General features: G+C 48.8%; 1 protein-coding gene across 3 annotated transcripts in view; it reads right to left on the bottom strand.

Moving 5' to 3' along the window:
• Positions 1–17,520, bottom strand: part of MDN1 (midasin AAA ATPase 1) — a 2,688,524-nt gene that overhangs the window by 259,887 nt on the left and 2,411,117 nt on the right. For all 3 annotated transcript variants that reach the window (XM_069606482.1, XM_069606484.1, XM_069606483.1), the window contains exon 86: positions 7,001–7,176. In XM_069606482.1, the coding sequence (XP_069462583.1) occupies positions 7,001–7,176 (176 nt within the window). The remainder of the gene's footprint in view (positions 1–7,000; positions 7,177–17,520) is intronic.

Here is a 17,520-nt window from a genome sequence, read left to right as displayed (position 1 = left end):
ACCAGTATCTTCCCCATGTTCCTCCACCTCTAGGTTGTGTTCGTGGAAAAATGTTTGTAGCCTTATTTTACGTAGCAAAGTGCGGATCTCCATTTCAGAGTCGTACCAGTCGGTTCCGCCTGTTGGTACGAATGATAGACCTTTAGTTAGAACTGAGGTTTCAGCCTCAGAGTGGAATTCCGGCTAAATTGAAAATAGGGATTGTTTCAAGATCAGCATTGGGGTTCAGTATCTCGGTTGGCGGCGTTGGTTTGTTCTGCCTCTGCGTGGTTGAAAGCCCCATTGTGGAAAACCCCACTGGGGGTTGCCAAAACCACCACCTCCTAAAAAAGGAAAAAGGGAATGGGGGGGATAGACTGAGTTTGCCAATGGGTGACCCTGCTGTTGTGGTCGTTTGGATTGGTCAGATGATGACCCGCTGCTGGAACCAGAGAAAGTTGCTCCTCTTCGACGGTTTCTCTGTGTCCGAGGCCCTGTGCCTTGAGCCAATCCTGCGTTTAGGTTGTTAATATAGTTATCAGAGATATACGGATAAATGACTTCAAGTTGAAACTCCTTGATATCTTTCTGGAGTTTCTTAGTTTTTCTACTGAGAGTTGCAGTTTTGAAACAGTGCATAGTGAAGAGTTCCTGCAGATTTATTCCAGTGTCTAAAGTTATTGAAGCAGCAAGTTAGCAACTAACAAAGGAGACCTAAAAACGGACCTGAGAAGGGGACACAAGCAGCGGCTTGGGTCAGAGGCAAGACGGGGTTCCCCTTTACACCTCTATGTGCACTCCACAGCTCTGGAGCGGCTTCTTGGAATCAGGTAAGCAACACCTTTCTCCCCACAGTACCTTTGGTTTGAAGAAAGTGTTTGTGTTGGCTTCTCCACGATGCAGCAGCTTTGGACCAGACCTCCGGATTCCTTGGTCTGGTGACGAAAGGCAGGACAATGGATGGTGCCTCTCAGCAACAGTCTCAAGGGAGGACCCGTAGCACGACTTTCAGCAACTTCTTTGTTCACTCTGCGGTTTTGGCACCTTTTCAGCTACACCAACAAAGGATACAGATTGCCGGTCAATCTTCTTTGCTTCCTGCAGTCCCACACTGGTGAGGTCGTCTGGGGGAGTTGGATCAGATCTCTGGAGTGTCCCTAAGGGATCAGCACAGATTTGGAGGGAATCAGCCCTTCCACGACGATGCACTCGGGAGATGGCTTGTCTCCAAGTTTGTCTTGGGACTGGTTGTTCCCACCAGCCAAATGGAAGGAGGAGTCCTCTTCGGAGCTCCTCGGTCACACAGAACACTGGGTCAGGACAGCAGTGGTCGCTTCATGGTCTTGCAAAGGGTCTGCAGGCATCTCTGGTCGTCTTCTTAAGTTACTTGGGTTTCCTGTGGCCAACTTGCTTTACACTCCAGAAGCCTCACCTTTTATACAGTTCCAGCATACACTCATCTTCCATCTCTCTCAACATTTTACAGAAAGCGGCGTTTGGCTGTCCAACTAGGACAGCTAGACCCCCTGTGGAAGTTGGACCTATTCAGGCACTTTGGCAGACAAATGACAGGGGGGTGGAAGACTCCGCCCCCACTTCCTGCCTGCCTAGAGACACTGGAGCCAAGGCGAGGATACCTACTGGTTCCCGTCAAAGGCAAACACACGCACAGTCTTCCCCCTCCCAGAATGGTAGAATAAGGGCTAACAAAGAACAACCACGCTAGTAATAGAGAAAAAAGAAGTGAGATGCCAGGTTCGTACTTGGGTGCCCCTATTGTGCACTACCGAGGCTATGGACAAGGCCTGCGATATAAGAAATACACAATAGTTGGTAGAACATGTCTACAGCCAGCAGCCATAATTAGGCGATTGTCTAGGTGACCAAAATGTCACAGGAGCTGAGAGAAGGGGGGGGATACCAAGTATCCCTTTGGAACTCCACTGAACGTTGTGTGTGCCAATCCCAGTCTTTAGAGTTTTGGTAGCGACACTAAGCATCTCTCTATCCTTAAAACTGTAGTTACTTAAGGATATAGAAAAATAATCTTAAAAGGGGGCCCAAACACTGCCCATAAGGAGCTGTGGGCTGCAGTAGAAAAAACACAGATGCCTTTAACAGCTATGGAGCAGAAAGACTCCATAGTACAGGTAGATTACCAAGAATAGAGTTCCAAAAGGCAGAGCCCACAAGAAGGCGGCTGCACTCATTCAGGATTAAATGAAAATGGCCCAGAAGTCTAGCAAAAGTGCTGGGGGTCTCACTAGGAGAGGGGTTGAAGCACAATAATGAAATCTCCCCAACACTCTCTAATCTCGTCTGATTGATCAGATCATCTGGCAATACCCTTTTACATTAGTCACACCACACGAGTCAAGCAAACACATTGAAAACCCAGCAAACACATTGAAAACCCAGCAAACACATTGAAAACCCATTGAAAACCCAGCAAACACATTGAAAACCCAGCAAACAGGCCTTCAGATCATTCAAGACCTTCCCTGGGGAGGACTTCACAGAAGATATTGCCAAAGTTCACCTCACATGGGCTGAGCTACCTCTGATGAAGCAGGACTTCGACTCACTTCTCCAAGAACTCAACACCATCCTCGCAACAAACGGCAACCTCCATGCTCCCAGGGACAACAATGGACCCTCAAGACAAAATCTTCAGCACCATGGTATTCTCAAGACGTCAACTTCAATAAACAAGCCACCTTAAAACAAGAAAAGACTTTGGGTGCATCAACCCTCTGCCCCGACCAACCCGTACTGCACTTCATTGAAAAATCGACCACAATCAACTATGTCTTCATTAACAAGAGTTGCATGATCCTCCAATAGAGACACCTACCCCACAAATGACAGTACACTACACTTCCCACCTTGGAAAACTACAACTGCCAGGACAACTTTCAAGACACTAACTATGAAAGACTTCACTGCCACCCTAGCAGCCCTCAAGGCCATTTACTACACGGACATTCTCCCTGCCTCTGTACTGAAGACTATTTCGACTGAAGCACTCCTCTTGCACCGGACAATCATCAACAGCTCTCTAACTCAAGACACCTTCCCCCTCAAAACAGGACAAATTCTCCTGCTTCTCAAGAAACCAGTAGTCGACCCCGACGACCTCAGCAACTACCACCCCATCACCCACCTTCTCTACTGTTAGGAAACATTTTCTTCTGGACTTCTAAGGTGCACCCTTTCTTTTTTGCTGGTTGTGAACTCAGTTCTGACTTTTTGGAGGCAAGTAAAGCTTTCCGCTTTACTTCTCTTGCACGTTTTGCTCATTCCTATGGGGCAATGGACTAGTCGCCAAGACGGTCAGTACTGAAACTGTCGCTCTTTATGAATTCTTACATTTTTACAATTGCAGCCATCACCTTACAGCAGTGGTCTTCAAACTTTAAGGCCTGCCCCCCCCCCGCCCCGAGCAAAATGCGGGCAGGGCGAGCCCCCCCAAAAATGCCACATGGACAGTACGGTCAAATGGCTATGAATTACTGCGCATCGTCTCTGCACCCTACTCCCAGTATAGTCCCTGGGCTCCCACACCTGCTCCCATCACAGTCTCTGGACTCCCTCATCCCACTCCTAGCCCAGTCCTTGTGCTCTCCCCACCCCACCACAGACCCTGGGCTCTCCAAATCCTTCTCCCACCACTATCCCATGGCTCCTGCCCATACTGCTCCCACCACAGTCCCTGGGCTTCCATACCCTGCTCGCAGCACAGTCCCAGGGCCAGTGGTGGTTGGTGAAGTGAACGGCATAAATATTTCCACCATATATGCCATAGTGACCGAGCGCAGCGTGGGAGACCGGAGCAATCAAGGGGGGTTTACCCCCCCATGAATGTTTTTAAAATAATGGATTAAAATGTTGCATTTTAGAGCATACCTTAAAAAAAAATGGGTATAAAACCAAACAGTTACCAACTGGTGCTGGGGAGGCCAGGGGGCAGGAATAATTATTTTACTGGACATCTAGAATAGATATCAGGTAAAAAAAATACCATCCCTGTCCCCTGGGCTCCACAGCACCTCAGAGGAGAGATGATTTTGGCAGGAGGGCTGTGCAACAAATGCATTTTTTAAATGCCTTTGTTGTATAACACCCCCCCCCCCGACCCCCACTCGCCAAAAACAGCTAAACGGACCAAAACACACACACATTCACACAAGCGCCCATCACTATACACTCACTCATAACAAGCATACACGCATCCATACACATTTAAATACAAAACAAATTAACATTGTCCATATGTTCGAGGAGGGGCAGGAGCTACCACTCGCACATATAGACATGCAGTGCCCCAGCCAGCATTTCCAATGAGCTATGCAAGGCTGGCGAAGCAAACCACCACCAGCCTTGCATGGCTCAGTGAGCATGTGCAGCTGGGGAACTGAACTGTTAAAGGGAAACAGTGTTTCCCTTTGACAGTTCAGCCATCCCAGGAAGACTCCCTCAGCTGGAAAAATCAACTGAGGGAGTGCTAAGAGTTTCACTGGGCTGGCTCCTCCATAATGGGTGAGGGGAGCCACTGTGTGGACACCCCTCGCCCATTATTGATGAGCCACCAGGATCAGACTGGCCTATAGGGCAATGCCCGTACCAAAAATGCTAGTGTGGGCTTGTCAAAATCGGCCACTTTTTCCGGCAATGTGGGCCAGTTTGATGAGTTACTTCACTATGCAGCTAGTAGTTTTGACCATTGTCGCTTAATAAATATTCTTTAAATAGCACAATTTGCTTACATTTTAACAGAAAACACCCCCTTGGGTACTATTCAAACAGTCTGTGACTAAAGGAATGAATATCCATTTGCATCTCCAGGCCAATTTTTCATTGGCGCCTGAGGCAGTTTTATGCTCCACTCCGACCATGCGTGCCACCCCTGCCCATTTCCTCCAATCGAAAATAAATATTTCATGCTGGGCTCTCCCTCCCCACCCCCCACAGATGCGCCCCACAGTTTGAAGACCTCTGCCTTACAGTGAAGTGCAGTTAGGATACACTTTGTATAGAATGGCTTTTTGGGTACTTTTATAAGTGCCTAAAACAAGCTGGTGGCAGCTGTGATATTTGTTAGTTATTTTACTTGTGCAATTTTGCATTTACCACAAATGGCTACTAAAGGTTGCTAGCTAGCACCGTAAGATTGAGGTGCCATGACATTTTTTGCTTGTTCTTTGCCGTATTGTACTTTGGCCTTCCTTCCTGCCTTCTCAGGTCCGGAAATGCTTTTTAGGTAATTTTGTTGCAGTGGAAAGCTGTGGGTTTTGCGGCCTAAGGTAGGTGTGTGTCTAGACCCAGTCCACATGTCTGGTGCCTGCAAGTCTGTAGCTGGGCCGATGTGGTGACCGACCAGTCGTTATCCAGGATTGCATAGCCACTAGCTACATTGTTGGGTTTGCTCCCAGCCTGAATCTTGGATACAAGGACTCCTCCTGCGACTGTTCAGCAGATCATCGCTGGAACCAAGACTTCTACGAAGGCTAGCAGCCCTCAGACACAAAGACGACCCCTGTAGCGGACTAGCATTGACTCAAGTGTTGTCCCGGTGAAGCCATGGTGAAGCCATGCTCTTCTGGCCTGATCTTAAGAAGGCCTTTGTTGGTGCTTTGACCCCCTGGACCGGTAGGAACAACCAGTCTCGACGCCTGCTTGAGGATCCATGCCCCTGGACCAACCGGTGGATTGACCAGCGCTTTCCTCTCTCTGAACCCTCCACTAGTGGTATCTAGAGAACTCTGAGCCAGGAATCAAGTCTACATTCTTGTTGCTTTGCCCTCCTGTCCCCCCATAGGTTAACAAGGTCGTAAAGTCCTGAGCCTAACTCACTCTGACCTGACCTTTCGTGGTGGAACCTGGTTTAGCGATCCCTCCCTAGGCCTATCCTAGTGTGTTGGGATCGAGTTGAACTTTAACTTTCTACAAACTTGTAATAATCATAACCACTGGAACTGCCAACCTCTATGTAAACCTACCTGAAGAGTGTATACTTTGAAACTGGTGACTTTAGGGCACAAGACTCCAAACCATCTCAGGGATGGATTTTATAATAGTTAGGGAAGCCATTTCCTGTTGATTCTAAAGAGTTCTTTCTATTTCTATGCATCTGATTACTTATCTGTTTTTCACTGGTCACCGATTCAAATGCTATTCGAATTCTCCTAATGGTGATTGCATATATGTGTTTTATTAGGGATGTAATAATATTCTGAACAAAAGTTTTATTTCTTAGTGTGTAATCGAAAGGCCTAATAATTGCATTTGTATACTTAACTGTAACTGGAATTACTTATGTTGCTCTGCTCTAGACCACTCTCACACCTTTCTTGAGACTCTGCTACCTCACCGTGATTGGGTTTGGCAACCTCTGTGTCTTCCCTGTTCACCACAATAGGGTGGCCTACGAAAATACTCCTCCCAGGGATGACTTTGGAAATCCACCGTAACAGTGGCTAATATTCAGACACTGGCAATGGAGAAGTCCACCATCGCCACAGTACTCTTGCAAGATGAAAAATATCCCACAATACATGACGAAACGACACCTGCAGACAAAACAACCAGAGCATTCATACGTGGATGCCCGTCAGGAGCTAGAGTGGTGGTTGGGAGAGGACACAATTTATAAGCACCATGAGAAGCACAACAGGTAGTGCATGCAACCTGTCTGGTCTTTGGTATTCTGGGGTGCACTCTGATTTTCATTTACACAGCCTTGTTCCGAGGCCACAGCTGTTTAGTAACATTGTACAAAGATTCTCAGAAAAAAGCAAAAGTACAACATTTCCAGGTCATAGAAATGAACGTAAACTGAGCCAAGTGCATGTCTTACACACACAGTGGGTTCTTCTGCTGTTTTTCAAACCATTCGCTTTTTCATTCACTACAGGAAACTTTAAACATACAAGTATTTGAGGGTCATTCCCTGATGAAAAAACAAAGAAGCAGAATCATATATAGCCCAGTTAGTCACTGCACATCTGTCTTGACTGCCTACCTCATCCATTCCAGGTCCCGTCTCTTCCATTTTATCTTCGCTGTTTTCATCTTCGTCATCCTCGTCCCCCCAGAGACGCTCATCTAATTTATCAGCTTCGGCATCACCCAGATCTCCCATTTGTTTCTCCAACTCTTCATCTTCATTTTCGGATTTCTCCTCGTCTTCAGCCTCATCTGCAAATAGAGATGATAGTTCTCAAGTAGCGTGCATGCTAAATGTCTTGTATGCACGCACACACAATTCTAACTATATAGTTAGAGACTATTCACAAGTTATCAGCACCATGCTACAATTACATTCCTCACAGATGTCCTACAACTATTAGGACAGGTTTTAAAAGTGAAATGGTATTGTATTGTACTTGCCGTTTGTATAGTACCATTAATATAGTCCCAATGTGCTGTTAGTGGGAACACCCTCGGCGGACCGAAGACCAGAATGTTGGAGGTCATGGATCATGATTTGGATGCGCATGTGCATTTGGCCAATAAAAGGCTTAGCAGGGATGGCCAGGCTCCGGTAGAGAAGCAACCCATGCAGATAGGCATGTGGATGGGTGCCGAGAGAAGTAGGGATGGCGTCAGTGCTACAGACTCGCGGTGTTCAGCGTGCCCGAATGTGTCCTAGATCTGCACCGCATTCTGCGGTCAGAGGTGTTGAGGCGTTGTGTAAGTATGCAGACAGTTTATGTGACCAGCACACACAAATTTTGTCATAGTTCTAGCTGTATACTGATGTGTCTGGATAGCCATGCCTGCAGCCAGTCGAGTCGTGTATTATATGTACCATTCTGCCATTGGTGGCGCTTTGATTTTAGGGTGCCCCCAAATTTGAGATACTTGAGGAGTGGGAGAAAAAAACACTCAAATCTGAGACGCAAAAGTACATGGAGAAACATCTACATGTGGGATACCTGAGCAGGTGAAGAAACACCTAAACTTGAGATTCAACAGTACAAGGAGAAATGGCAACATTTGGGATACCTGAGCAGTAGAAGAAAAAGGCTAAATTTGACACCCAACAAACTGTACGGTTTAAGTTACTTACCTGTAACTCTTGTTTTCCAGCATGGGTCTGGCATGGATTCCCAGGCTGGGAATCCTTGGTAAAAGAAAAAACAGTTTCACTTTCGATTTGCATTCCGCCTCTAAACCAATCACTGTACTCTGGGTCCTACTGCCACCACCCAATGACAGTCCTCTCCCTAAGGTTCACCCCTGGTGGCCATCGTCAGATTTGGTAAGCACGTCAAGTGGCAGTATGAACCAAGAAGAGCCACAGAGAGGAAGGGTTCGCATGTGAATCCATTCCAGAACCATGTTACAGGTAAGTAACTTAAAATGTCTCCAACGTGCGGTCTGACATAGACTTGCATACTCATAAATAACGATTACACAGCAGCACATATACACAACCACGCTGTGGTCGAAGTGTACGAAAAAAAGTAGTGGAACTATGTTACCTGTTGGCCTGCCCCCGCTTCCCACAAACCCCATTGCCACACCCAATCCCACGCAAAATACAAACCCCCAAACACATGCACCTGCTATTTGAGGGAATATTCAGTGCAGTTCAGTGAAAGTGCAAGTCTGTTTCAACTGCTTCGTACACTTTTATTCTAAAACAAAACCATTCCAGAACGGGTCCTCTTTCAAATAAAAGTATAGGAACAGTAAAACGAAACAAAAAAAGTATAGGAGCAGCGCTCGCAACCACTCCCGCCCACTGCAACCATGGCAGTTAGCAAGGCTCAACAGAAACAAACACCCCTGGAACAGACTCAAGTGAACAGGTTGTGTGGCACTGCTTGGCTGATGTGGGACTCCTCCTTGGGGTCCCTATCGACACAGTAAAACCTTGTGAAGGTGTGCATCGACCTCCACGTATCAGCCGTGCAGATGTCGAACAGGGGCACACCAGAGAGAAACTATGTCGTTGCTGCGAAGGCTCTGGTGCAGTGGGCTCCCAGCCGGCCCTAAGAGGCCGGCTAGCCAGCCATTGACGGTGCACGATGCAGACGGAGAGCCACCTGGAGATGGAAGCCGTTGACAAGACCTTTTCGTGATTCACAGGTCCAAAATTGACAACAAAATGTATAGCTCTTCCGAAAACTCTGTGCATGCCACGTAAATCTTTCGAAGCACGAGCAATGTCCAGTTAATGCAAGGCCCTCTCCCTGGTGACGACCGATTCAGGAAGAAGACAGGCAACACCAAAGGCTTGTTGAAGTGGAACTCCAACTGCACCTTAGGCATAAAGGTGGGATGTGTACGCAGCACCACCCTTATAGCGTGGAAGTAGAAGTACAGCTTTTTGGAGGACAGGGCCTGTATCTCACTGACCCGCCTTGCCGAGGTTATCACCATGGGGAAAGCCGTCATCCACTAGAGGAACTTCAGAGGTGCCTGAATCAGTGGTTCAAAAGGGGCCCCAATGAGTTTAGTCAATACCACATTGGGTACGCAAGCTGGAGCTGGAACATTCACCGGTGGAAAAATCCTGAAGAGGCCAATGATTAACTCCTTGACGAGTCTGTGAGACCATAGGGAAGGCCTAGCCAGTGTAACGGGATATGGCAGCCAAGTGCACCTTGATAGAGGCGTGAGCCAGTCCAGCTTTGGCCAAGGAAAGCAGGTATGGCAGGAGCTGGGGGCAGTGACACACAGAGGAGTAATCTTCTGTGCCAGGCACCATACAGAGAATCGCTTCCATTTAAGGCTGTATCACTTTAATGAGTAAGAGGCTCTGGCTTTGGCCAGGATGCCCGTACATTCCGTTGGCAAAGAATAATGTCCAAATTCTACGGCTGCAGGAGCCAGGCCCTGAGGTTCAGCGACGCTGGGTTGTGGTGTAGAATCGCTCCTCCTCCTCTGGCGAGAAGATCGGAAAGTAGAGGCAGCCTGATGAATGGCGCTATCGACAGACGTAGGAGGTCCGGTTACCATATCTGTCGCGGCCACGCCAAAGCAACAAGTATCATCCTGCAGTGTGTTGATCACTCGTAGCAGGAGTGGGAAAGGAGGAAAGGCGTAAAGGAAGTGTCCCTCTCACAGTAACGAGAACGCATCCCCCATGCTGCTCGGCAACCTGCTGGCGAACCTCTGACACTTGGATTTCGTCGCCGTCTCAAAGAAGTTGCAAGAGGTCTGACCCCACTCGCGGAATAGAAATCCACTTGGTTATGGCGAAGCTTCCACTCTTGGCAAGAACATAGCTCCCTACTGAGGGAGCCTGCAATGGAGTTCTTGGTGCCTGCCAGGTGGAAAGAGACGAGAAACATGTCCCGACGGATGACCCGGCGCCACAGCTCCTCGGCCTCCTTGGAGAGAGTCGTAGAGCTCGTCCCCGTCCCTGCTTCCGGATGTAGAACATGGTGGTGGTATAGTCTGTGATGATCCACACCAAAGAGACAAGAAACATGTCCTGACGGATGACCCGGCGCCACAGCTCCTCGGCCTCCTTGGAGAGAGTCGTAGAGCTCGTCCCCGTCCCTGCTTCCGGATGTAGAACATGGTGGTGGTATAGTCTGTGATGATCCACACCTATTTACCCTTCAGCGACGGCAAGAAAAACTTGAGGGCCTAGAAGACAGTCTGAAGCTCCAGGACGTTGATCTGAAGATATGTAGAACATTAGAGTGCGCTGGTTACCCCTCCCGTAAGTCCACACTATTGGTATGGGCCAACATCTTAATACGGTGTATAAATATTATTTTAACACTGTATTGCAACAAGTACCTATATTTTACAAAATATTTAATTCAATTCTAAAACAAGGTTTTTAAAAATAAAAAAACAATTTCTTTGTTCAAATTGCAAGCAGAAAAAACAGCTACACTTATCAGTTTTCATATACATCAAAAATTATCTGTAGTGGGGTTAGTATGCGGCTACGATTCTCGTACAACATATGCATAATTGATCACAAGTAACGAAAAAATGGCAGAGGCCTTATTTTTCAAGAAACTGCCCATGTAGATATAGTGAAACAAGAGGCCAGTCATATGAACAAATATGTAGAATTTTGTCAGAGGCCCTTTAGGTATGGCTTCAGAGGTGGTTAAGGATTTTCAGTGTGGCCTCAAGGATAGTCGACATATGTCTTCAAGAATCAGTCACGTACGAACCACACTACAGATAATTTTTAACATATATGAAAAATTGTAAGTGAAACCGTTTTTTCTGCTTGCAATTTAGGACCAAAGAAACACTTTTTTAAAACCTTGTTTTAAGAATTGAATAAAATATTTTGTGAAATATAGGTGTTTGTTGCAATAGTGTTAAGATAATTATACACAGTATTAAGATGTTCGCCAATACCAATAGTGTGGACTTAAGGGAGGGGTAACCAGCTCAATTATGTTCTCCATATCTTTGCAGTCTTGCCGCAATTGAACTCCCCCCTCCCGTCACCCCCCGACAATAAAAAATAGAAAAGTACCCAATCTTAGATCATTGTTGATGTGAAGAGCCTTTTCTTCTGTAAGACAGAGGCCTCCGGCGTGCAACTGTCCGGTGTGGGCTCCCCAACCTTCTATGGAAGCCTCCGTGGTAACCGTCTCCTGGTACGGCGGGACTTGTAACTGAGGTCCTTTTGAGAAGTGAGAGCACAAGGCTCACCACTATATCACACGTCGGAACTCCTTGTTGAGGGTGATCTTGTCTGTCCAGGATCCTGAGACATGCAGTCACCTCGCATCCAGAAACTCCTGAAGAGGTCTCATCTGCAGTCTGCAAAGGCGGATGAGGTTGATGCAGGAAGACATCATGCCCAGCAGCGATTTGACGGCTCACACCATAGCCAACCACGCTGACGACAAGGCGCTGTACCTTCCCCAGGATGGCTACCACCCTCTCTTCCGAGGGCGACGCCAGACACGTTACTGTGTTAAGTGGGGCACCCAGAAACAGAGTTCTGCGATGGCTCCAAGCAGGACATTGGATAATTTATGGAACATCGGTGAGAAACTCATGGTGACAAGTAACACAGACAAGTGATCACAGTTCAAGGGTGTTAACTGAACAATGAATGCTGATTGCAGTTTTGAAAAACACCTAATCTAAACCTAAATCTTAGATGGGAGCAAACGTCAACCATCAAAGGCAGTCCTAGTAGCTTTGTGTCAAAATAAAAAGAGCCTATACTAAGAAACCTATTGCCAAACCTCACAACTAATAGAAAAGGAGGTGTGGGATAGTTCTCAAGCAAAGAAAGAAGTGTTCTCTAGTCAGGATGCGGCAGTGATATCTCTGCTTCCCCAGTTTTGGACACATGGTAATATCGGAGCTTGGAGAACAGTACAGTCTTAGGCTTCTCCAGCACAAGACTACAGTTCTAATGGCAGCTCTCAAGACACACTCTACGAGATGACAGTTCAGCGTTTAACTCTCGAGCCTTCAGCTATCAGGGCCATCAATGGTAAAGTCTAGTTCCACTTGAAAGTCTCTTGCCTTCGAGGACCTGCCATGTTCAAACAACAAAACAAAAGTTCCTTAAACAAAATGTTCCTTTAACAAATGAAAGTTTGTTAGGGTGATAATGATTCACTCCTGGGTCCCCCCCCCACTTCTGGGTGCTGACCCTTTTCAATTGAAATCCACAGTTCACTGAGTGTTATGGTCTCACCCCTGGGTCCCCCCCTTCTGGGTGCTGTCTAATTTCAATGTTCTTATTTTACGCAATTCAACAGTTTCGGGATTCACTTCCCTTTCTTTCACAGTGCTCGTAGATCAAAGTCTTTCAATTGTACAGGGATTTTGCTTGACCCTCTGTATGACCACTTTGACCTATTTCGCTGATCCTCCTACGGCCTTCCGGCATCTGTAGTTTCTCTTATATGGGGCTCAACCAGATTCTCTTGAGTTAGCACCAACGTGGTGCCTGTTTCTCTCTGCAGCTGGTCTCCCCATCACACCTTTTACAGTTCATTGAAAGGTGCTGTGGAAGGTAATGAGTTTTGGTTCAAAGTTTCCCACTTTGCGGTTCTCACCCAACACAGACCGGTTCTCATCGGTTCTCCCCTCAATTTACCGGCTGTGATGAACCGCTTGGCTTTTTGGCTTCTCTTGAGTCAAAGCCGGTACCGCAGGAGCTTCCCTCGCTCCTGCTTATCGGCACGAGCTTGCCCCGTGTACCGCTGACATCTGCCGCAGGACACTTGTGCTATTATTCGCGGTCTTAGGTTTGCTTTCACAAAGGTTTATGCTGGTCTGGGACGAAAAGGGCAAGGTCATTTTTCTCCTCGCCACCCTCTCAATTCCCACCGCCTTTCTCCTTCTCTTGAACTGCTACGTTGTAGTCGTCTCATCGTACTGTCTGCAGTACTCGCCTTGCTCGTAACTGCACTCTCTTGCCCCACCTTTTATCCCTGTGGGTTGGGACATGTCACGGACACAGGTTGCATATTAGTCCGGTTTGTGAAATGGACGAAAATGACCAGGATGTACAAAACAGAACATAGGGGATTGTGGCAATGGTAGTATTCTATCACAGTAGATTGGGATTTCAGAAAATGATAATCAGAAGGACGGGACTGGTGGGTTTTGCGGGGTAAAAAGGAATAGCTGGGATCGCAAAATGAACAAAGGGGATTGTGGAAATCATAGTGTTTCATCTGAGCCTGCTGGCAAAGTGGGAAACAATCAGAGGGACGTGGAGAAAAATGGTTGGAATCATTCAAGTGGGAATTAGAAAAGCAAGGATTCTGGAATATGTAGTTTCTGGGAGCAATGGAAATTGGGATTCTAGGGGATCGTTTATATATAGAGGGGTTGTTGGCTTTCAGAAGAGGAAGTTTATTGGACTGAAGGGAGGCCTATTTGGTGCATCCTATAAATGCTTCATAGCCTGGTCTTCCTCGTCCCTCTATCCTTTATAATACTGTGTCTCACCTGGGGTATCCCCCCCCACCGACCCCAAGCCCCACAAGTATGACCCCCCCCCCACCCGGGTTCCCCTCCCCAGGTGATCCTGCCACGCTCGTCCACCCCCAGGGTTAGGAACTGAGAGCACTAGCCCCTTCCCTGGCCACCTGAATAAGGGATTCTCGAGGTGTTATTGGGAGAATACCCTCAGATTAATGACCCATCCCGGCTCTGTCAGGAGACGGACAGTCCTTGTGAGTTTGCTCGCCAACACGTGGGAGCAGGATCGGACGAGCCAATCGTCCAGATAAGGGCAGGCATGAATGCCCTAGAGACGAAGGTGTGCAGCCATCGCAGCCAAGCACTTTGTAAAGACCCTTGGGGCCGCCTTCAGGCCGAAGGGGAGCGCCTCGAACTGATCGTGTTGTCCCTGTACCACTAACTGCAGTGTTTCCAGTGGATTGGGATGTGGAAGTAGGCATCCTCCAGATTCAGCAACACCAGGAAGTCACCTTGACCCAGCTGGCCAAGCATGTGCTGCAATGTGACCATTCTGAACTTCTGGGACTTCAAGTACTTGTTGAGGCGTCTCAGGCCCATGATCGGACTCCACCCTCCAATCTTCTTTCGGGTCCACTCCGGAGCCCTTGAGGCACTGGGGAACGGGCTCGCTCACTGCCCTTTTTTAACATGGAATGGGTAACCTGCAGCAGCAGCGCCACGTGCTGTTCTTGTCGTGCTACAGGGGGAATATGAGAACACCTGCGTTGGAACTCCAAGGTATGCCCCTGTCTGAGAGCGTCCAGCACCCATCTGTTGATGGTGATGGTCTTCCACACACTGACTAACCTCGCCAGCTGGCCTTCCGCTGGGGTGCACAAGTGGGGGCTTGAGTCAATGGCCGGTTCAGGCCTGTTTCGGTGTCCTGCCCTGCGAGCGGCAACAACACTGTCCAACGCTGCTGTATGCCTTTTGTGACCTGGAGCGGGAAGATTGTTAAGGGGTGTTTTTTTCCCTTGGGGGCTCTGCCAGTCTTTCCTATCGAGGAACGAAAGGACGACAACTGACATTGCTGCAGGATACTCAGTGAACGCACCGTCTGTGTCCATTTTGATCACCTGCAGGGACTCGTCAACGGTTTTGCCAATGAGGTTCTCACCATCAAATGGAATGTCCAACACTTCGAACTGAACGTCCGGTCTGAAAATGGTGGCTTTGAGCGATCCCTGCCGCTGTTGCCAATTTGCAGGAAACTTGTGTCTGCTATGTCTACTGCCACTGTAATGGCGTGGTCCGGGGTCACTTCTCCTTCCTGGAACAGCACCAAAGCTTCCACTTATTGTCTGGTAAGAAATCCAGAATAGGGTCCAGTTTATATGATAGTTCCCTACCATAGCGGGACAGACTGGCCAGGGCGTTAAGAGCCCCAATGGTGCTGGTAGCCGTGTAAATCTTTTCCCATAGCGTCCGGCTTCTTCCCCTCCTGGTCCAGGGGCACCATGGACGAAAGCGACGAATTTGCCAATCGTTTTCTGGCAGCTGCTGAGACCACCGAGTCGGGTGAAGGCTGGGACCTCAGGCACTTGGGGGCTTAGTCTGGAACTCTGCATTCTTCTCGAGTCTGTCCTGCTTGGGTGGAGCGGTGCTCAGATTCTTCTTTAGGGCCAGGCCCTCATCACAGATATCGTCCAGCAAGGGGATGGATATGATGGTCTTCAGTCTGTACCCACGATGTTGGTAAAGGAAGCCTTCCATTTTCTTCCTGCTCCTACCTGCAAGGCAAAAAACCTCGGGGTTATCTTCGACTCCACACTCTCCTTCTCTCCTCATATATCTGACGTCTCTAAGAAGTCACACTACCAGCTGCACCTCCTCAGAGGTATTCTTCCCTTCCTCTCCTTCCCCCAGAAGCTCACTGTCTCCCGAGCCCTGGTTCTCTCAAAGCTGGACTACTGTAACAGCCTCTATCTTAATCTGCCTGCCTCCACTCTCCACCCTCTGCAACTCATCCAGAACAGAACTGCGGAACTTGTCCTTGGCCTCATACCCAGGGACCGTATCTCTCCAGGACTGAAATCTCTACACTGGCTCCCAGTGGCTGCGAGGATAAAGTTCAAAACCCTCTGCAACCCTCTGGGGCCTAAATACCTTCATCTCTCTCTTCCTAAATATCTTCCTTCCCGAGCCCTTCGTTCATCCGTCTCCAACTCCCTCCGGGTCAGCCGCTTCTCGAAGCTACGAGCTGGGGGTAGATCTCTCTCCGCGGCAGGGGCCTCCCTCTGGAACAGCCTTCCTGCCTCCCTGAAACTTGAGGAGAACCATCTCTGGTTCCGGAAGCACCTCAAAACCTTCCTCTTTGCTTCTGCTTTCTCTCTCCCTCTCCCCTGCTAATTCTTCGCTGAAACTGCACTGAATCTGCAACTGGGCCACTCTCACCGACCCCGGTCCTGGGCCCAGCCACTCTCCTCTTGCACTGCCTCCCTGGCAACCCCTGCACTGCGGGACTGTCTCTGTATCCCTACAGCCCCCCCCCTTCCCAGCACTTGCCTGCACTTACCTTGCACTTGCCACCAGCTGGCCCTCTTTATTTATTTATTTTTATTCTACTTACCTTGTACTGCACTTCCCATCCTTCCCTTCCCTATGCACATTCTCCCTTCCCCCTACCCCTGCACTTACGCGATCTGAATGACACCTGGCCTATTAGGATCGTTGTCTGTCTTCCCCTTGTTCCCCCCTCCCTGCCTCGTCGCGCCTTGAAACGCTTGTGTATAGGTGCGTTACAAATGCCATATCATATCATTTTCGTCTCCTCAGGCACCTGTTGGAAAAGTTCTGAGGCCCTGGACATCATCGCGAGGAAGGAACCGACCTCATCCCGCGGAGAGGCCCTGTGCGGTTCATCCGTGCCCACCGGTTCTCCGTCAGCCGGCATGTAGCCATCGGCTTAGTCAGTGACCGCCACTGTAGCCACTATATCCGTGACTGTGTCCGTGTTTATGACCAGATCCCCAGTTGGGGTCAGGTCCCGATGTGGAGGTGTTAGCAGTGGTGTCGGTTGACGCCTTGGACCAGCAGGGTCCTTTGTCCTGCGCCTGCACTGGGAAGGGCTTCCGGGAAGCGGTCTTGGGGGACTCCTAGGCATAGCAGGGCCCTGTGTGGGCGGCAGTCTGTTGAATTTCTGATACGAGCGTGTGTAGCGTGTTAATATGGTGAGGTGGAGGATCGGGCTCGCCACGTGGCGACCCACCCACAGACACGGGCCCCTGACCCCCTTTGTGGTCTGAATAATAGTCACCCTCATCCGAGCTTGTTGAAATTTGCACTGCACTCATAGAGGCAGCCCCCGATTACATACCCTTCCTAGGGTCTTTAGCCTCTCCGGAGACTTCTGGGAAGGAGCCGCAAGTGTCCCCTTTCCAGGTGCCTTCTCTGGGGCTGCTTGACGCCTTGGAGGCAGGGACAACCATGGGGCAGCCTTCGCCGTGACAGTGGACACAACCTTCGTGGCCTGGCCCCCTTTTGAGGAAGAAGTAATGGTCATCGATGATGCCGTCAACCGGGTGGTAGCAGGATGACAAAGTTGTTTTGGCCAGAAGAGCTGCCGATGGAGTCGCCGAGGCGGGCAGCGAAGGCCCACCTGCGAAGGTCCAC

Source organism: Ambystoma mexicanum, chromosome 4p (genome assembly GCF_040938575.1).
Source record: "Ambystoma mexicanum isolate Mex_15411 chromosome 4p, UKY_AmexF1_1, whole genome shotgun sequence".
In the NCBI taxonomy this organism is placed as follows: Eukaryota; Metazoa; Chordata; class Amphibia; order Caudata; family Ambystomatidae; genus Ambystoma; species Ambystoma mexicanum.
The sequence above is the reverse complement of the archived record's forward strand: the minus strand, read 5'-3'. Positions and strand labels throughout refer to the sequence as shown.